The sequence below is a fragment of the Microtus oregoni genome, unplaced genomic scaffold (genome assembly GCF_018167655.1).
Source record: "Microtus oregoni isolate MIOR12 unplaced genomic scaffold, Mior012 000008F_ref0000371, whole genome shotgun sequence".
In the NCBI taxonomy this organism is placed as follows: Eukaryota; Metazoa; Chordata; class Mammalia; order Rodentia; family Cricetidae; genus Microtus; species Microtus oregoni.
The window spans coordinates 9,468,440-9,490,764 of record NW_024543067.1 but is presented as its reverse complement, the minus strand read 5'-3'; the positions used below and the strand labels follow the sequence as shown (position 1 = coordinate 9,490,764).

Genomic DNA, 22,325 nt, shown 5'->3' with positions numbered 1-22,325 from the left:
GCACACGTAGGAACCCAGGTTGCAGCAGGAGGGTCCTGTTTGATTATGATGGGCTTCCAAAGAGGAGCTGGGTGGAACTGGAGCAACAGACTCCGAGTGAGCATCCTAAGAGCCCTGCTTCCCATTCGTCTTTCCCTGTGCTTCCACGTCCTGGGCTTCTGCATGCCAAATCATATTCCTAAACTTATCTTTCCTCCGCACCCTCCGCACACTTCTCAAGCAGATCTCAGCTGTGCTGCCTCCATTCCCGTCTCCAGGGAGGGAAGTCACAGCAGATGGGGTTAGGGCAGAGGGCTGACGCATGTGACAGCAAACGACCAGGCTGCTGAGTAGAAGCTGTGAGCATCAGGAAGCTCCTTCTCCCGGGAGACCCAACTAACCACTGAAGAAAGTTGAAAATGAGCCCTTTGAGAAACGCTATTAAAAGTAGTAAAAAATTGCAATTGTGCCGATGACGTGCTGCTGTGTGCTTATTCTGATGCTAATGAGTTTGACATTAGGGAACTCAGAGGCTTTACAGCTACTCCCTTATGTGATTCAGTTCTTTATTGGCAATCTTTGAGAAAATAAATGGAAAATGTATTGCTAATAAATACATAACACGATAGGGCATTAGACAGAAAGCCATTACTTTCAGGATTTAGAAAGAGCTTTGTTCACCAGTGTGACTGCTTCCAGGATCTTTTGTTTTAGGTTGGTGTGTGGCAAACAAAGGGAACTAGGCAGGTGGAAAGCTCCAGAACTCTTTCTGAACCAAGAATGCAGCAGAATGAGCCAAAAACCTTTTTTTTTTTTTAAAAAAAAAAAACCAAATTTAAGTTGTGTTCAAATACAAAGTAAGAATTCTCTAGCTGTAGTGCTCCTTTCCATTCGTCCACATGGGCTACAGTCTGTCCTATGTGGGAATTTGCTGCCTGTTTCTCCTACACAGCCACAGTTGCTGACTTGAGTTGTAAAAGCTTCTGATCCATGCCTGGTCGAAGACTGCAAGGAGGAGGCACCTGTGACTCTGAGGCCGCTGGTTCAAGACACTGTCCAAGGTGAAAGGCCAGCAGCAGAAGTCCCCTGCAAGGAAGCTTGGGAGCTTGGATCTTAAAACGTCAGACCTGCTGGCTGTAAACTTGTAACCATGGGTACATGCACGTGGCGTTAGTAGAGCAGGGACCTCTCTAGGATGCACAGTGCATTACACTGGCTGTCGGTATTGGGTTTTGTTGTTTGTTTTCACCCTGGAACCAAATAGAGCTGATGCAGTCTTGTGCATGGTGACTCAAGTAAAGTAAACCAAAAGCAGGTTGTTTCCTTGAAAAGGAAGTACCAACACTGGCCCTGGGATCTTTACTGGCCTCTTTCGGAACAACTCCGAGAAACAGCCAGTCCATTCTGTCTTTTGCAGCTTCATCACTAGAGTTCATTGCAAACTGTGCCCTAAGTTTTTCTTTTGATGGCCAAGATTAATAATAATAATAATAATAATAATAATAATAATAATAATAACATCAACAATAATAATAGTAATAATAGGACTTGGGATATCACACAGTAGTAAAGTGTATGTCTACCATGCATAAGGTCCTTGTTTTAATACTTAACGCCACAAAAAGAATCAGAAAATTATTAATAACAATACAGTTTATAGTATAACAATTTCACTGTGACCAAATTATAGGCCAAGGATGCCAACATGTCTTCTGTTGTTCACTGAAGTTCATTTAAATAAGCATTTTTCTTGTCCAGCCTGATATGCTTTCTTTCTTTCTTTCTTTCTTTCTTTTTTTTTTTTACTTTTTTCTTTCCACTAGGATGAATTCCAAGATTTTCCACTAAATTGAACAAAAATATTGCCATACAGGTTACCTGAAGAAAGAGTGGTGTGGTCTCATTTTTATTATTAAACATAGGATATATTGAAAGAAAAACAACTTAAGGAATTTATATAAAGGCTGTCCTGTCAGCAATGCTCACCCATGTGGATTTGTCTTGAAATGTATTGTTGCTTCTGAGTTTAAAACTGTGACTGTTTCAGTATCCAGTGAGCTCCCTGTTTTAAACTGCTAAGCAGCTGACATCCTCAGAGCCCACAAAGCTTTGCACATCTAGTTATTTGTGTCTGCCCTTACAGAAAGGTTCATGGTTAAAACAGATTTAAGAATTTAATGTGAAAAAAAAAAGAATTTAATGTTATTTAAAGATTAGTTTGCTTAAAGATATTTTGAAAACATATTCTGAAAAGTATTTTAGATGACTTCCAGGGATAGTTTCTATAAACACTGAAAAGTGAAGATTTGATTGTTTTGGGGGAAAAAGTCTATTTGTAATAATATATGTCTTCCGAAGTAATTATTTTCTAAAATTTGTATATTTTGCAACAGATGTATCTCAAACTATGAGCAAGAAAATTTAACAAAGGCCTTTTATGTATTGCCTGCCTTAAGTTAGGTTTAAATGGGGCATACTTTTAAAATACACAAAACTCAAAAAGCCTAAATCTGACAATGCTCTTTCCCCTCTTCCCCTGTCACAAAACCGTGCCTCTGAGGCCATGGCACGGCGGCTAATAGAAATCTTCGGCATACGTCCGTTACCTATGGGAATAATAGAACTATTTGGCAGAAAGATGTAGACATATGGCCTTGGTTTGCATTCAGCGTTGCCCGTTGTATAACATTTCTGGATAGACTCTACAAGAGTGGCAGGGACTGGAGATCAGAAAGACAAGGTAATGAAGTCTCCACTATAACATTTTCTGAGCTTCTCTCAGGTCGAGGCTATCTCCTCTTGCCGATGCTACATTTCTCAGGGAGCCTAGAAAGTTCCCTTTGGAAACTCAGTCACCTCTGAGTAATGTGCACAAGTGTGGTCCTTTGGTAGAGCTGTTGCCTAGAGAACTGTACCGATAGCAGTGCGAATCTCCTTCCTCCTTCAGGTTTGCTGTTTGCAAGGGGATTAGGAAGGGCTAAGGGAGACGAGAGGAATCGTAAATCTGAACTGGACGCGCCACTCAACCCCTCAGCCTTCTATACAGACTCGTGCAGATTGGAGAACTAGAATCGAGAACAGGGGGCCTTAAATAAGTGAGAATTAGAAAATGCCTGTAAATATGTCGCCATGGGGGAGATAAGAAAGCATTGTGTTAAAGTTTACATTTTTGAAAAGGTTGACACTGAATATTCTATTCTTCCTAAGTAATTGATAAATATATTAAAAGCTAGACAAATTGGAGGGCAAGAATGGAAAAAAACAAATATTCTAGCCTAACATTTTTCACACATCAGCATTCTCCTGTACTCTGTATCACTGCTCAGTTTCTCATGACTCTCCTTACCTAAAGTGGATATCTAGGCCACTACTTTGGACTGGTCCACAGCTTTATTTAGAAGAGGCCTACAACATTGAAAGAAAGGACATTTAATATTGGCTTCTTTGTGCTCAAGCTGGACAAATTTCATTCTGATAGACTGACATCATCTAGTTTTCATTTTTCTTGACTTTCAGGCCTTTTCTAGTATCTTAGATTTCTCTTCATTGTTTTTGTAAATTTTACTTTTGATAAGGAACTATCCATTAGGGATATATTGGATCTCAGGGTAAGAATTCCAGGACCTTCCAGTATAGCAACTAAACAACCTCCCCATCTGCCATGAATTTCTCAGGGTCCAAAGGACATTTCATGCGCTGGGGATAGAAGTCATAAGAAAGGCACTTGTTTGGCAAACGCAAGGTCCTGAGTTCAGTCCCTACCTCCACCATAAATAATTAAATCAGAGAGAGTATCTCACAAGAATGATGTAATATAATTACATAATGTAATTTAATAAAATATTGCTATCTCAAACATGCCAGTAAACACAATGAACCCTGCTTAAAAAGTGAAAAATAAATAAAACATGTCTTGATTGATAAAAAAATCTTTTTGCCCAAGTATGAGGACCTGAGTTCAGTTCCCAATATTGGTGTAAAAAGTCAGGCATGGTGGTGTGCACTTGTAAATTAGTACTGGACAGATGAAGACAGGAAGGTTCCTAGAACTCATTAGTCTGCCCATCTGTCTGAACCTGTGTGCCCCAGATCACTGTCTCAAAAATAAGATGGCTTGCTACTGAGGAATGACTTCCAAGGCTGACCCTGGCCTTCCAATGCACATGTGTGCATGCACAGCCACATACTCAGGTACCCTTCTCCACATACAATGACTTCTCCCCCATAAACAAAGCACACAAAGAAAAAATAAAAACTTTAAAAGAAGGGAAATTATTGGACATTGGATATATTGGAAGAATTTCTCAAATAAAAGTCCCCATTTGGGGTAGATATCAATACAATATTAGCTGTGTATGAGTTTTCAGAAATTGCCTCAAAACAGAATTATTATCATGACTTTCCCATGTATTATGAACCTGCCCTTCCCCCAAAGAACCAGACTCTATGAATCTGTCCTACTGTTATTGCATAGATCTTTGTTGAAGAGAAAACAAAATAAAAGTGAGTTTGCATTTGTGAATTCTATATGGTGTTCCTTGAACCCTGCCTCCAGGAAGACTCTCTGGAGCTTCCTCTCAAACCCAAAGTAGGTTTCAGATCTCTGCACTGCAGCATTGAGGTAGCAACCTGGTGTTTGCCTTGATGTGATAAGTGCCAGTTAGAAGAGATCGTCAGGTACAATAGCTAGGAAATCGTTCACACATCTCTGTGTAGGTCTGTGAGTAAGTAAAGATGCCAAATAGCATCTTCCAACCATCAACTATGATTTCATTCTGCGCTCATTTTTCCTCTTCATTGTGTATCTGCTATTTCTACTCCTGATTCTTACATAGCCTCTGCAGAGTCTGCTGACTTTCTTCATTTTATTAATGTCTTCCCCACGTGCAGTTTGCTCTTGCCTTTGCTTGACTCCCCAGAACAACACATCAGGAAGCCTTTTGCAAAAAGTCTCCCATGTTGCTATATTATAAGCTAGATTTGAATAGGAACTACCTTTTTATTTCTGTGTAATATTGTATGTGTTACAAGTGAGCTATATGTTACCCTGAACTCTTCCCAGTTTGTTTGCTGAGACCGCCTCTCACTGTTTAGCCATGCTGACCTGGAAATGGCTCTGGAATCCAGGCTAGCTGGCCTCAAACTCACAAGCTTTGCCTGTTTCGACTTCCCATGTGCAGGAATTAAAGGTGTGTGCCACCATGTGTAGCAAATTTTCTTAATGTAGTTTCATATGAAGAAAAATAGGATAGTAAATTAGAATTACTTATAGGCAACTCAGAAATAGCTTCATTTTTCAGCATAAATAATGAAGTTGGCTATGGGAAAGCTGCATAAAATCCACAGGACAGGATTTTACAATAAATTCCTGTTTTGAAAACAATTCATAAGTTTTACAATGTTAACTATAATTGGTTCAATAACATTTTGGTGCCTAAACAGAAAGATAACAAAATATCACTTTCCAGTAAAGGGAAATACTATTTCTAAGAATTGTAATTTTCAAGATTGCATTATATGTTATTTAGGTCATTTTTCTTGACTCATGTAACAATCAGATGTCTACTTTATAACTCAAGAGGAACTGGACAGGATGGTAACCTCTTCTACTCCAAGTTTTCAAACATGCGCAGCACAGTAGTCTCTGCACCTTGAATTATGTGACTAGAGCAAGACACCTACCCTAGTAAGAGGTTTGACTCTAGAAAAACCACCCGTGTTCTTTGCAGTGTATCAAGGCCTTTGGGAATAATACAAATGAAGAACATTTAGAAGTTCCTGCTCCCAGATATAAAGTGCTAGAGAGTAAAGACCTGATGTATCTATTTTGTGTGTGTGTGTGTGTGTGTTTTCATAGTATTTTGGGCTACTGAGCTCTGCCATAGTCCAATAAAATATGGTTTTGAATTAGAATGGAAGAGAAGAAAAAGACATCTCACAAATGTTAAAATTCTCCACAAAAAAGAAATGTTTATGTATTTTCAGTTTCTGATATTGTTACTTCCCAATGACAGACACTGAACTTAACACTGCTCTTGAGGGTGAAGGAGATATCCTATAAATTTATAGCCTTGTTCCATTGCATGTCTGTTATTAGGCCCAAATTTCAACTTCAAAACTTACTAACACTTACAGCGGATATATAAGTTACACCAGATAGAAAGGAAGGAAGGCAGGAATGGAGGGAGAGAGGGAGGGAGGGAGGAAGGAGGGAGGGAGGGAAGGATGGGAAGAAGGAAGGAAGGAAAAAGGAAGGAGGAAGAGAGGGAGAGAAGAAAGCTCAGCAAAATGGTTATGAGATGAGATTTTAAGAGCAGTCAAGGAGTGTTTATGCATTCCCCCAGTGGCTATGGTGAAGAGGTGGCCACGTAAGGTGGTCACAAAGCCCAGATCCATGGCTGACTCCTCAAAGCTCCTAAAAAGAATACTGCATTTTAGCTAGTTTCTGAAAGTTTTTTGTATGCCTTCTGGAACTCTTGGCAGTCTGTGTTCCAGTTTTGGTAAAGAAACTCATGGAGCTCAACCATCCTTCGTGTTGGGGGCATTTTAAGAGTGTCTAGGGAAGGTTAATAGCACCTGTGTTGCTGAATAATAGTCTTGCTTTATGTGAATTCCTGCCCATGGGAATAGCTTCCTCAGAAATATGTGATGTGTTTCATCATTTTAACCCTCACATGCTACTGATCTCCCTTAATCTAGTTATTTGTGTAGCCCACAGAGCTACGTTTGCATGAGCTGAGCCACTTTATATGCAGCAGAGATCCTCCAGGGAGGAGGGGGACTTCACAACGCAGTACTTGCCATCCTAAGTAAACCAAGCCCTTTTAATCCTAGGCATCTGCCATAAGCTCATATGGTTTCAGAAGAAAGAAAATCAACAGGAAAAAAACCACCTCCGTTTTATTGTTGTTTTCTCTTATTGTGTACTTTTAAAATATTTATAACAATGAACCATTTTATTTAGACTAAAGCGGCTGCTGTTCAGTCAAAGCCGTGAACACTTTTTGTTTGCTAATTTAAAAAGCAGTTCAACGATTGGTTTATTATTATGAAGCAATGACAAAAGAGTTCTGGTGGGTTTAATAGTTTTAGCTTACGAGAGCTGTTGTTAATTTCATCTGTAGTGTTGCAGGTGAAAAAATGCACAATGGATAAATAGTCTATATTGGTTTAACTGAACATAATATATAGTGTGTTCTCGAGTTGTTTGTCTCAATAGACTATAGTAATCAAAAGTAATGAACCTATTATGTGCAGGACCTTGGAGAGCGTCGAATGGCAGTAAAAGTGTGGCACATAAAAGGTTTATTAAAGGAAATTAAAGTCCATCATTGCCACACCTGCTCCCCTATTATAAGTCCATGGCAGGTCAGTGCCTTCAATCACAACCTAGCCTCCGAGAGTGGAGCCTAGCTCCTATTACCATGGCAGTCACATTGCCACGGCTCGTGTCGGGCTTTAAGGACCGGAGCCACAGAGCATCTCTGCTGCCTGTCTCTCGTTTTCCGCAGGCAAAGCAGCTTACTTACATTTAAGAATTCTGAAAATGTGCAAAAGTGAATTAAATTGAGGGGTTATTTGTGGGTTCTAGCAAAATGGGTAGATGTCTTGGGGTCAAAGTATATGAAAACAGAAGGCTTTGGATGCCTTTGTATCCCTTTGATCATTTGTTTGATTACATTTAAAATATTCAGTAATGATGGGAATTTGGTACTTCCATGAACCTCACTTGGATTTTATGTTTCTTTTACATTTGAGTGATACGATGACTGTAATTTTTCAGGAATTCAGAGAGTAAATGTAGTTCATTGTGGATAGTTATAACTCCCAATGGTATTTTTGGGGGGGAGGGGGAGCAATACAAGCATTTGTCTTTGGGTTGCATTTTTATATAGGCTTTTGTTTTTCCTAACTTAGAAGATGTGTACTCAGAAAGCATCTAGAAAGCCGAAGGCATTTGAAATCAGTAAATAAGTCTGGATCTTTTGTCTTCCTGTTCGGAGTTCTCATTTCACAAGCACTGTGGAAGAGACAACCCTTTTTCAGTCTTTGGAATTCTATAAGTATGCAAATCATTAGCAAACACTTGTGGCCAAGGCCATCTGCACTCTGGCTGTTAGCATCTCTGGTTTCCAGCATCTGTAGATGTGTCTCTAAATTCGGTGGTACTCTCCAACAGTCAGCCAGATTCCATAGAGCCAGAAGGGGATGCAGGAGCATGGAAGGCTATAGTCTGCTCTTCATAAAGATCTTCAGAATGTCTAATTACTTGTTTTCACAGTCTGATCAGTGACAAAGTAATGATCTCCGTACTTTGTGTTCACATTACAGATGGATGCGGAGGTTGAGGATAAATCATTGCTTACTCTCTCAAAAGGAACTGAAGGTGAGTTAGTGAGCAGGCACCCTGACACTGCCTACCACACCGTGAAGGATGGGAGTGCCTGTGCTTGTCCCTTGTGTGTAGTAAGAGTCAGTGAGGGATGCTCCACCGAAACCTTTGGGTACCAAAAGTGATGCGCTCTAGTGACAGGAACAAAAACTGGATTCCTGGTTTACAGCTGAAGCTGAATTTTATTTTTATGCTGTCTGGCTTAGTAGTCCCAGTCCCTACTTAGTTCAAGTGAAATGGTAACATTTGTTTTTTGATTCTTCCTGCTGGGAGTTCCAGGCAGCTCCAGAAAGTAATGTTTGGAAGGTTCAACTTGCTGGCTACCCCTCTTTTTTTTTTTTTGTAACCAACAGATGGTAATGTAATATTGAAATATAAACAGGCCCTTGATGATCTAAACAGCTGGAAAACAGGATTGACTGGCAATTACACCCCTCAAGGAAAATAACTTTTATTATAATTAGCTATATTTTTGTGACCCTGAATTCTAAGTGGAAAACTAGTTCACCATGGCTCTGAAAACATCTTGGAAAGCTGTCCTTCACACTTCCTTCTGGTGTCCATGCCCATACGGGAGAGAGCTGAGCCCTGCGACCCTGTCTTCCTGGGAAGGTTTGGGAGTTCAGAGTGATTACCCAAAAGCAGTATGCTTGTTAGCTATGTGTTTACATATGCAGTCAACGTAGTTAATTCTTGTTTAACCAAAATCCAGAATACCAGCATTTTTCATTCAGTCAAGGATGAATTTTTTAGTTAAAATGTGTGCAGTTGTTACCATTGACCGGTACATCCCAAATGCAAAGTAATCCTGTGTGCAGTATGGACTTTTGTCCACTGAAACAGAGCTTTTACCCTGTACTAGTATTTAGTTTTACTTTAAATGACTTTTGAAATAATCATATCCTGTATCTTTAAATTTGACATAATGTGTTTCTAGGGCATTAAATTTTTGTGCAGCAAACTTCTCAATGGGATATATACTTAAGAAAAGTAGTCAATTTCTTTTTTATCTCTTTAATTAGAATAAGCTCGTGCTTGCTCTAGATGGCAGGATCCTAGAGATTGGACTGTGTGTCTCTTATTTGGATTTTTCAGAGCATGCTACTCTACCACACTTTCAAGATGTGGGTCTTTTAATTTGCAAATATCTTTGGTCTTTATTTTTATTTTATTTTATTTTACTTTTGGCAATGCACACACAGCCTTAAACAGAGCCAACATGTTCTTTTTGAAGTGAACTACTGTTCTTGTGAAGCATGAGTAATTTGAGAAGCCACCTGTTGTCTCCCTCCATATGCTGCTTACCCCTGTGTAGGCAGGTATTTATCAACACAACCTCCTTGAGCTCCCAGCCTTTCAGGCAGAAATTCAAAGCTCCTTCTTGTGAAAGGCTGTTGATATTAACAGTGCTGGAGCTTGCTCCTGTCTCCCGTATGGAGGAACTGTTTGGGATCAGCTTGAAGCACTTACTAGTGAAGTTAACATTTCCCTCCGGAAGCTTGCTTACGGGTATTAAATATGGATGCACAGAGCTGTGGCGCGACACATAAGTAGACGTCTGCGTAGACTCCATGAGCCACAGACCTATCTCCAGAACCACAGAAATAAATAATAAATAAATAAAAGCAGTAATCTTGAAATTCTTTTAAATAGTTTCTCACTGGTGGTGGTGGTGCACCCTTTGATCCTAGCAATTGGGAGGCAGAGGCAGGTTGAAGTCTGTGAAATCAAGGCCAGTCTGTTCTACAGAGTGAGTTCCAGGACAGCCACAACTGTTTCTCAGAGAAACCCTGTCTTGAAAATCCAGAAAGAAAGAAAGAAAGAAAGAAAGAAAGAAAGAAAGAAAGAAGAAAACATTTAATTCAGAGAAAAAAATCAAAGGTTTCTTGTTTCTGATTTTTTTTTCAACATACCTCTAATTCAGGTCATTGGACAGTCTCACCAACAAGGAGCCAAGACCACCCAGTGTACCAAACCTAGAATGAGTCTGTTTTGGGCTCTGTTGTCTGCTTTTTTATTTCCAAAACAACCATAGTGAAAGAAAACCCATTCCATTCAGTGAGAAGCCAGGTGGTGTCTGTCCTACCCAGGCACTAGTGTTATCTCTAGATAGGGGAAAAGTTTCAGTCATACGGTTTAAAAAAATAAACTCAATTGAGACTCTTTCTTTTCTTTTCCTATCTTTGTTCCTTTCTTTCTTTACTCTTTCCTTCTTTCCTTCTTTCTCTCCTTCACTTTTGTTTTTGTGAACAGTACCAATGGATTCTCTGATCCAAGAGCTCAGGTAAGATCTCCCCTTCATGAGTCTTTCAAATATGAATTGCTTAGATTGGTTTAGAATGAATTGTCTTTCTCCAGCCTCCTTACTTTAGAATGAGGAGCAAGCCAAAGAGGAACTTCACCTCCACTCTTTCTAACCCTCGGGGAAGCAGAGAAGAGCAGCAGCTGTACTGATAATGGGACTGAAAATACTTTATCTAATGTCCTAATTAAAAAAAACTTTTTGTATAATATCAGTGATTACCTGCTCTTCTTCACTGGCCACCTCTTTTCCATATGCCTGGATATCATGTGTGACTGGATTTTACATTGGTGCTCCAGGACACTGATGAGTGAATTACCTAGATTCTAAGTTATTCAGCTTTTTAAAAAATGATTAGATATTTCCAACAGCTGCTACTTTCAATTTTTAACTTACACAGTAGAAAATATTTGACTTGTTTTTTAGCAGGTTCTTCTATTTCCATTTTAGGTATTCTAACTTGGACAGACAGTGTTTGAAAAATGCTACCTTAGTGAGTAATGCAGAAATTCATTGGGGTTTCATTCACAGAATTATTGTCAAAGTATAAACTTTAAAAGTAAAATACAAAGAGAAAAGAAAGGACTTTTGGTGGGGGACAACACAGTATGAAAATACTTGCTTTGAGGAGCTCGATTGCTCTTGCAAATCCAGTAAGCCCCCCCGCCCCTCCATAAACAGGCCTGGCTTTCCGAACTCAGAAACCTCTGTTTGTGTTCTCGGGAATGTTAGACAAAGGAGTGTGAACATGTCTGACCCACTTGCACCACAGAGGGACATATTAACAGGTTGCACACCTTATCCCAGGCCCTGCGCTTAAAAATTCCCTGAAACCTATCCTAGGCTCTTATTTGCCTCCTCTTTTATGTGATTGAATTTGTCCCAGCATCAATTCATTTGCTTGTTTGGAATTCTGGTGTACTTCTTTATGAAAAAATGCTAGCAGGAAATCTATAGGTTTGCCTGGGTTAATGATATCATCATTAAGAATTTAAAAGCTGGAACAATAAAAGCAGGACATAGGCACATACACCTGGGCCAGATTACAGTATGGAACCATCACGTATAAAGCATGAAATGGCTTGGCTCATTTAAAACTTTGCCTGTTAAACCTTCTCTTGTTTAAAATTCCTGAGTTGGTAGGCGGATGTTTAAATGATCCAGGGGCAGGAGATCACTCGATGCTTGTGGTACCATCTTTTGTCACCACGTGGCTGGCATACCTATGAGAGTAACCACAATATTTTTAAGGTTCCAAACCATTCACAGAAAGGAAAGGGACCTTTTAAGTGATAGGCCTCAAAAAAAAAAAAATGCCTTGAAAGCGAGAGAAATGTGAAGACAAAATATGCATGCATTGACCTAGTCAGAGTGTTCACCTCAGATGAAGATGCAGGTGGAGTTAAAGAGAGAAACAAAATGCGGGACATGTGTTATGTAACGTTGTGGAGAAATTACTTTTTACGTATGCTATTAGTATTAATGACTAGAGTAATAATAGTATTTTTTGAGGTCTTATATACCAGATGCTGCTAATTTTATCATCCAAATACTTCATTTAATCCTCACAGTAACCTTATAAGATATAAAATATTATGGCTGCAGTTTTCAGAAAAATACACAGAAATTAAGAGCTTATGCAAATATCCCATTGATACACGGCTAGTACATCATCCTAACTCTTGGCTCATAGGTCTGTTTCTCTTCTGGGCTGTGTTCTCTCTCACCCACAACCAATCCAGCCTAGGGTGGAAATTACAGAGGTACTGTCCCATCGCTTGGCACCACAGGAGGCTAAATCTCAGAGCATGGCACTCAGCCTTTGACAAAGTCTATTTCTGGATAAAGAATTCCTTGTCTTCTATTTCTATTAAAATTATTCATATCAAATATTCCATTTTACCTAATCTGTTAATAGAGGAATTAAGAAAGAAGGCAATTGTGACTGGGGAAATTCACACATTTTCTGGCCTTTTTAATGAGAATGAGTTCAACAGAGTACTTCCTTAAATTTGGTCGGAGTTTATACCCTGCTTGGGCTTCTTGATCCCCAACTGTTTCTTACAGATTAACTTGACCCAGACATAGACCCTGTCTGCCATTCTGCATGTATCTTATGGAGGAGGGTAAAGTAACAATCTTAATGAATACATGTGTTGTTGGTGTCCAGCTCACTTCTAACTGACTCCATGGGTTTTTTGCAATTGAGCATCACAGCCATGTGTCTGAATTGTAAATGTCGATAAGAAACGTAGAAGGCTTCCCCAGACTAGAAGTGATGATTATAGAGAATGCTGGTAGGTTTATATAGTTCTCTTCCAAATGAACTGTGCTTGTTCCTGCTTTCAGAGTGATGACTTATAAGAAAAAAATACTAATACAAATGAAGCTAATTTCAGCATAGTGTTTATTGTTCATGGCGCTAATAAAAGTTGATACTGACATTTCATCTTCTTATTTTTCTGTATGTCAGCTATTGCCATCACCATTAAAAAAGCAATTTATAACCACAGGCCCACCTTTAATCATCACCCTTACTAGCATTTCCAGTTTTCCTCCAACACATTCATGTTACAGGTGGCACAGAGAGAGTTTTGCTGTCTTCCTCAGTCACAACCACTGAATTATCGCTGCTCTCTTCTTACTACCGTTTCCTTATTCTGGAATTGTCTCTGCTAATACTGCTAACTGCCTAGCGTTGGCAGTCAGTCCACCCCTTCCTCTAACTAGGAGAGCACACTCTTACCTCTAAAATGACTTGCTTATGAGACTCCTTAGAGAGACAAATGAAGACAAGGCCTTACTGTCCTTCTGTGGTTTACTGCTGCTTACCAATTTGTTGGCTTATGTGTTATGATGAAATGTCTAGTTTGATGTCTCTTCTTACTTTATTTTCTCCACTATTTTATTTTTGTTAAAACCCCATGTTTGACATTTTAAGTTGTAAGTTGCTGAGTACCTTATAAACTCTAATCAATAAGCTAAAAAAATTAATGCTTTGAATATAAGTGAAACTTTTCTAACTTATAAAGTTAGATGGTATCCTTTTTTGTTCTGTTTTAAAAATTTTTAAGTACAGTCACATTTTTAATACTTTACGCTTCAATTTTAATAAAAAACACTTCCATTGGTAGTCAAGATTATATTAAAACTGCATAAATATTTCTATACTCTAGGTAACAACTAAAGGAAATATTAACAGAAACTTATTTAGTTGATAGAAAAGCATCTTAATATCTATCAGAGGAGCCTTTTACAGGAAGATGAAGTTTGTTGCTTAATAAGAAAGCTTAGTAGACTATTTCAATACTCTCCTGTATTTGTGAACTTGATAGTATTTGGCACTGAACTTGTTACTGAGTGACCCTGAATCAGTCCATGTTGAATCAGCTCTTGAAACAGTGTATACGGTGTCTAATTAGATCCACACAATAAGCTTGTGAAGCAGTCAGGACAAATGATATTAGCTGCACCTAGCTTTTGAGCTGAGTACAGGGCCAGGACCTGCTTAAAGCACAGTCTGGCTGAGTAGAGGGTTCCAAGGCAGAGCACAGGTTCCGTTTGCCTATCCTCTCCTGTAGCCACCATGTACTCTTCGCTGTGGAGGCAGTCCTTGGTGTCCCATCTGCATTTACTTAAGCTTTATCAGTATATCCTGGCTAAAAAACAAGCTGCTACAATTCCTTTACTCGTGGAATATCAGCTACAAAGAAAGCACCACCTTTTGCTTGTTTCCATGTGTTGGCTGTGACTTTAAATCTAAATGAAAATGTTAAGAAATGATGCAAATCCCTTCTGTATTTTTTGATTTCCTTACTGGTGAGCTATCAAGGGCCTTGAACTTTGTTTTTGCATTGTGAGAGAGGTGTTGGGCTAGACATGAAATTCTAGCCCATCTAGTACCCTTAAACCAAATACAAGTGACCCATGAGTTCAATGTCCTCTAGTCTATCACCCATGTTTGCAAAGTGTTCTTCGAGCCTGCCAGGGACTGAAGCTCTACAGACTTTATTCTCTTGTTCATCCAGAGCCATACAACAGCTAATCTCTTAACTTTTACAGTTTTAGGCTTATGAGTAATCGAGACATGTTGTAAACCATCCAGGAGGGTATGTAGAGGACATGCGGTATCACTATGTCATTTTAGACAAGACTCTTAAGCATTGCAGGTTTTGGTCTCTGAGAGAGGTTATGGAAATTGTAACCCAAGGATACTGAGGCATGGTTTTGTGTGTGTGTGTGTGTGTGTGTGTGTGTGTGTGTGTGTAGTGATTACATTGATAACCATGGTATGTTGTATGTTACATTTTATCTCCTGCAAGAAAATACTAGGGAGCTAAAATGTAAATGCTCATAAAAATTAAGAAACTTCAAAACAAATTGTGAATTAAAAGTGTGTTATGCCTTCCTTATCTCCTCCTTTCATGCTCACATACTATCCCAGGGAAAGTAGTGGCCTCTGCCAACCCACTGTTACATAGTTAGAGCCAAGCAATTAACATGTCTAGAAACCAGGACTGTTGCAGAATTCCACTCCCAGACTGTATTCAGTTTAATCGTGTGGATTCATCTTCAATTTACTAGGATATTTTTCAGAACATTGTTAAATTTCCTGCTCGTAAGCAAAGGAGGAATGTGTTTCGATATTTATCCTCCACTCCTTCTTCTGCACCCATGTAGTGTTGATACAGTGAACTCATAATGGACAACATAGTAAACCCATGAGATCAGGTGACAGCATCTTCAGAAGGATGGGAGCAAAGTGCTCCCATAGGCAGTGAACAATGTCACTCTAATGTCTTCAAGCCATTTCACAGCAGATATAAGATGTAGACTTTCAGATTTTTATTCTAAGGATTCACCCAAAATTGTATTTCAATCAGATCCCCAATACTTCCTTGTAAGAAGAGTTTCCCCCCATTCCTTTGAAGGGGAATGGGTGAAAATCGAGGTAATGATATTTGTAGTTTCTGTCTATTTTTGAGATTGTAATTTAATTATGAGCAATGCTGCAATCAACAATAAGGACAAGTATATCTGTGAAATAAAAAGCAAAATACTCTTTGTATCTCCATTCTGCTACAGGTTATGGCTAACAGAATCCGCCCCTTTGTCTTTGCTTGTGTGGGATTTGTGCTTATTCTTTGCAGCCTAGGACTCAGAGCATCTCGTCTTTGTCGTGCCCCGTGACCTGCTAGACAGACCAATACATCCTTCCGGTGTTCCCAAAGCTTTTCTACTTCTCCCTTTTAAAACACCAGCTACTTTGACTCATTGCCCTTTTGTTCCACTCTTCATTTGTCTGCACACTGAAAAGGAAGCAGATTCTAGGCCTTCAAATGCACAGTTAGATGGGAAAGACAAGAGAAAGGGAACAAAGTAAATAAAAACCTTATCAACCTTATGTAACTCTGTCTCTTTATATAACAGGCACTTCTTTAAGTATAAGGAAATACATTCTTCTGTGTATCCGTATGCTATTTAGAAATAAAACACTCTTACATCATTAACCTCTATTCGTCTTTAGAATAAATCATGTTGGCGGTTTATTGAAAAAAAATTTACTTAGCCTCTTACTTCTTTCCAACTGTCTTAGAAGTGGATGGGGGAAAACCACACAAGACCACACTCCTTGAGGAAGAGCAACAGTCAGTTAATAGTTGCCGAGGGGGGGAGAATCATTCTTCTCTAGGATAAACTCCCTGATAGGCTATCAAGTTCCAGGTGGTCACCCTCCTCTCTCTCTGTCTCTGTCTCTCTGTCTCTGTCTGTCTCTCTCTCTGTCTCTCTCTCTCTCTCTCTCTCTCTCTGTCTCTCTCTCTCTCTGTCTCTCTCTCTCTGTCTCTCTCTCTCTCTGTGTGTGTGTGTGTGTGTGTGTGTGTGTATGAGTAACACTAAATGGACTCAGCTTGCTGAACCTTTCTCTCTCTCACGCACACACACACAAATATACACATGCATGTAAAAACAATTTAAATAAGGTCCTGAATTTGAGATGGTGTAGGGGCATGGGAGGATTTAGAGGGGAAAAGGAGGTAGAAATGATGGAAGCATAGTCACAGCATACAGAGGTGAATCCCACATCAATTATGTAACTATAGCACTTATGTATGGGATTCTCAAAAAATTCAATTTAAAAAAGGGTCTGCCATGCTTCTTTTTCCAAATTCTTAAAATCTTTCCACTGCCTTGTACCTTTACTTAATTTTTTTTGAGAAAAATTTATAAAATTGTGTTAACGTCAGCTACCATATTAATCTAACCATTGCTCCGTTAAAGCCAAGGCTACTTAGACAGCAAGGCTTCTGCTAGCCCCTCAGTTATAATCCAGCCAGTGTATATTTGTCTCTAATTTATTTTTATACCATCAATAACAACTTTTATCTATCTTTTAATGTATTGTGGTGTCAAATGTAAAAGTGAGTACTTTTTTTTTCTTTTTGTCAATACCTGTGGTCTGATTTGGTCATTTTCAGTTAAGAAGAGAAGACAAAATTTACAGAAATAAACACCACTAGTTCTGAGCAAAGGGATCTGAGGACAGGTAGTTCACGCACAAGCCAATACTCCACGAAAGTCTGTGAACACACAGAAGTCAAGGGCTTAGGCTGGCAGGTGCTGCAGAGCACAGGGACAGAGCTCCGCCTGAGCATTAGCTGTGCTGCTGTCCTCCCGGTGAATCCGAACAGCAAACAAACTCCCACCTGCCAAAGATTCACTGAGGGATGATTCTCAGAGGTGGAATTTGAAAGGCACCTCTGGGACTCAGGCCAAATCAAGTGCAGACTGAGTCTCTGAACCTTCCTGATGTGGGACTCACAGAGTCGACTGTTACTCCAGGTTAGCACGACTAAGGGAGGCCTGCAGTTTCCTCACGGTGTCCACGGTGATAGCTATAGAGCCCCCCTCACACACACACACGCACCATCACGGACCCTGAGCTATAGAGCCCCCCTCACACACACACACGCACCATCACGGACCCTGAGCTATAGAGCCCCTCACACACACACACACACACACACACACACACACACACGCACGCACCATCATGGACCCTGAGCTATAGAGCCCCTCACACACACACACACACACGCACCATCACGGACCCTGAGCTATAGAGCCCCTCACACACACACACGCACCATCACGGACCCTGAGCTATAGAGCCTCCTCACACACACACACGCACCATCACGGACCCTGAGCTATAGAGCCCCCTCACACACACACACGCACCATCACGGACCCTGAGCCCTTCTTGCATGAAGATTCCACAACATAGCCAGGGGTCTGTGTGCGGGTGGATCACTGAGCTTAAAGAAAGAGTTCGAAGGCCACTTTTCTACATTCATTCTCAAAAACACATGTTCTCTCAACATGGCGGGTATGTGGATTTTCTTCTACCATGTATGGCTAGCTTTTCTTTGATTCTCTAGTCTGAGGACACTGGGTTCCTCGAGGTATATCATTTTCTATACCCGTGCTTCTCTGAAGATCTCATTTGGGCTTTAATTTCACCTGCATGAAAATAAATCCACACCTCCTGCTCTCCCTACTTTCTTGAACTTCAGCTGCACAGTCATCTCCAAATGAGATCCCTGGGAGGTTCCTTTGTATATGCAAACTTGCAACCAGATCCTCTCTCACCAATCAAGGATCCCCCTAGCCTTCCTCATGTTAGTAAATGGGGGAAAATGTAATTTATAAGTTGACCCATTTCTTCATATGGTGTAACCTCTCTGTCCAAAACTGTGTGCAATTGGCCATTCTGTTTGCACTTGTATCCCTGGCCTTCCCAGTTCTCCTGTCCTGGAGCTTTCAATGGTCTCAGACCTTCCTGTGCCTCCAAGTTTATGGGACGCTGTTTCCCACTTGACTATTGTGGCTCCTTCCCTTGCTTATTCTAAAACCTAACTTTGCCTCCATGTTGACAAGACTTTCCCTGATGCAACCTTTGCATCTACAAGTCCCACTCCACAGCTTTTCCTATCCTTCACTTTTATGTTTTGTGGGGAAAAAGTCACAATCTGTCCTGCAGTCTAGCTGTGTTTTGACATTATTTCTAGTATGCTACTTTTATGACATTTACTTTGTGACAGTGAAAATTGTCATCTACTACCCCACTGATAATAGCTACCTCATACAGGATAGAGCCTGGCATATACTAGAACTAATGAAAATGCCAAATAAAGAAAGGGATTCTGAGAGCTTCAGAAAATATTATGAGAGATAGAAATGGTTTAAAGAAGTAACAGCCTTTAGTGCTTGAGGATTCCTATAAAACTGGCTGTTATGAACAACACAGCGGCGGAAGCAACCCATTCTCACTGGAGTGTGACTAACTTACAAGTTCAGAACCCAGAGCAGGCCCTGCTTAGTGATGGGTTAAGTTAGACTATAAGACATAAGCTCCCCACAGCCTTCTTCTTGGTTGATATGTGTTCAGATGCTTGAAAGCAGGTTACAAAGGAAGAATATGGAAGTACAGATGTGGACTCTTGAGTCCCTGTGAAGCACAGTTCTTGTCATTTCTTTGGATGGAGTTCTACTGGCTATGTTTGACACGATATTAGTAGGAAAATAGTATTCAAGAGAAAGGCTTGGTGGGTAAAGGTACCTTTAACCAAGCGTGATGGCCTGAATTTGATCCCCGGAACCGTAATGGAAGGAGAGATCTGACTGCTACAACGTGGTATGGCATATGCATGCACATGCAAAAGATAACCAAGATTTTCTTAAACTGTATTTGCTAAGAACTAGATTTGCCTTTTATAATTTTGTGCTTTTGTCACTTAAGGCTTGATTTTCAACTCATTGCCCTGTCTAAAACAGGTGCAGAGCAGTTGCCAGGCAGACGAGTAGACAAAGGTTGCAAATACTGTAATCTCACCATTTTAATTCAGGAATCCTTACAAACAGTGATTTACAGACTAGCTTTCAGAAGTCTACCCAATGAGCATGTAAGTCAGAGGATACAGTGAGACTCTGGAGCTCCCCGCTCCACCCAGGCCCATAGTGCCACCTGTTCTCAGGAACTGTGAACATGCCTCAGCAAGGCCTGCTCAATGGATTCTGAGCACCATGAAGTGGGTGCTGCTACCCACACCAGTTAGACAAACACCAGCTCAGAAGTCTATGAGGCGCTAGCTGCAGTATTCAAAAGAATACTGCAGAGAATACACCCCAAAGGTTGTCGGAGTCCCGTGCTTTGCTTCCCTGACAGAATAGTGTGGGTCTGAGTGAATTACAAGTGCAAGGAAAAGCAAGATCTAGGGCTTAAAAAGTTGCAGTAAGAGCCTTGTACTCCACCATACCTGGGCAGAAGATATCACATGCCAAGAAAGATGAAAGGGACACAAAATTCTCTTTATAACTCCCCTATACCTGTGAAGACAGAGTTCTTAGGTCCTAATTACCCCTTAAAGGCCCCACTTTTCCATACTTTGCAATGTTATTTCACTTTTTAATTGAGTCTTGGAGAAATCTAGAAACCACAAGTTTCAAGAGTTGAAAAGTTGTATAATGATTTGAATAAAATAAACTGGGAGAAGTCATGTTATGAAATATTAAGGAAGAATAGTTAGTGACAACATGGTTCCTACTACTGCCACTGATGAAATAGAAATAGCAAGGTACAGCCTGAGTATTAAGGCCAGGAAAGCAGACAAAGAATCAGCATAATCTGTCTTGACCCCCAGAAAAGGAAGGAAGTAGCCAAGGAGGGATAGCATCAACAGCTCAGGTATGGTGTGTGAAGGCAGATCTAGACAGCCAAAGGTGCTATAATAGCCGTGAACAACATGTACAGACACCATGTGCCGATGTCATTTTTGTTGGAGTTCTTCTAAATCAAAGACAGGTTTTATTGTTTTTTTAAGCTCATTTGTTATTTACTTACTTATTTTGGTTTTTCTAGACAGAGTCTTACTCTGTAGCCCAGAATGATCTGAAATTCCCTATATAGTCCAGACTATTAGTCTCAAACTTGAGGTAATTCCCTCGTTGCAGTCTCAAGTGGTACAATTATAGGAACAAGTTATAAAACTGAGTTTAGAGACAGCCTCTAGAAGCAAGTTGTTTCTAGTTCAGTAGGATACTTGGCTGCTAAAGTATTTCACAATTTGGCATGCATGCGTTTATCTTCACATACCCACAATTCTATCTGCAGGGTATAGCAATGTGTCAGAGGAGATGGCCCATACAGAGTGAGCACTCGCCTGTTTCAATTTCCTCCTTTGAAATTCCACTCAGATGTGATGAAGACTGGAAAATGACTTACGATGTGCGCTGGTGAAGATGAGGATAAATGGGAGCATCACAATTGGGAAACATCCATTTAAAAAGACCTTGTGCATATCTCCCGGTTCCAAAGATTTTAGTACAGGAATAATGACAAAAACAAAGGGCGTATTTATGGATAAAGTCTCTACATTCAGATAAATGTCAACAAATAAATCGATATTTTTGTTGCAGGTGTGAAGTGGACATGTGGTCTTGGAAAAGTACTTTATCTGAGTTTCTAAATTGCATTAGTGGAATAAGGGATGCAGTTTGTTCTGGTTTATTTTCTCTCCCTCAGTTGTTGTGATGCTGTTTCTGCCAGGCGTTTACTTACTGTGTCGCATACATGTGTGCACCCATGGGCTAAGTGGTCACTTTTTTCCCTCCCACCTTACATTTTACATCCTTGCTCCTCTGCATTCTCATCTCTTCTCCACATTTCTGGTCTTGGAGAACAGGAAGACATCTGTACTTTAATCACTGATGATTATAATATTTTCTGGTCTGAAAGCCCTTCTATTATAACTCCATGGAGTCTGAGTTTTGCTTCACAAAGCAAAAGTCAACAACTGGGGAGCTTTGTAGAACATGTTGACTTTTTCTTTGTCAAGTAGAATCATCTTAATAGTAAGGGAACACCTGCCATCCATTCACACAGGAATCTGTAATGTGGTTTTTAATGATTTAAATATTTTAAATAATATTTTATTAATTACTTGAGAATTTCATACAGCATAGTTTGATCTCATTCACCTCTAACTCCTCCAGATCCACCCAACTTTGTATTCCTTTCTATAGCATTTTGTTTTGTTTTACACTGTCAGATTCAATCGGTGTTCCCCAAATCTCTTTAATTTGGGCCCTGCTGGAGGGGAGTAACACTTGTAAAGAAAACTGATTCTTCTTATTCTAGCAGCTATCAAATGCCAATCTTTCTACAAATAAGATCGAAACATATCTATTTACCTCCTCACCTTCATACTGGGAATTTATCTGGCTTGGGTTTACACAAGATTTATTTGTTCTGTCATAATTGTTGTAAATTCAAATGTGCACCTGCCTTGTTGTAGCTGTAAAGCATGGTTTCTTTGTTGTCATTCATTACTGCTGGCTCTTATCTTTCTATCCCCTCTTCAAATATAATCCTTGAGTGTTGGGTTAAAGGGTTTGCTATAGAGGTCCCATTTAGGACTGAGCCCTCCATAGTCTCTTATTCTCTGTAGATTCAATAGTTGTGGGTATTAATGTTATATACTGTCTACTGTATGAAAAAGCTTCTCTGATAAGGGTTGAAAGATGCACTACTCTGTGAGTCATCTGGATGGTTTTAATAATATGCCTATTTAGCAGAGTCATATTAGTCAGTTC

At 39.9% G+C, this 22,325-nt stretch overlaps 1 protein-coding gene across 10 annotated transcripts in view; it reads left to right on the top strand.

The window, feature by feature from the left end:
- The window catches only part of St18 (ST18 C2H2C-type zinc finger transcription factor), a 249,079-nt gene that overhangs the window by 150,983 nt on the left and 75,771 nt on the right, over positions 1-22,325 (top strand). For 9 of the 10 annotated variants that reach the window (XM_041657764.1, XM_041657763.1, XM_041657767.1 and 6 more), the window contains 2 exons: positions 8,311-8,365; positions 10,625-10,655. In XM_041657764.1, coding sequence (XP_041513698.1) covers positions 8,311-8,365; positions 10,625-10,655 — 86 coding nt within the window. Of the gene's footprint in view, positions 1-8,310; positions 8,366-10,624; positions 10,656-20,844; positions 20,882-22,325 lie in introns of those variants that run through there. The other variant, XM_041657768.1, reaches the window with a different exon arrangement.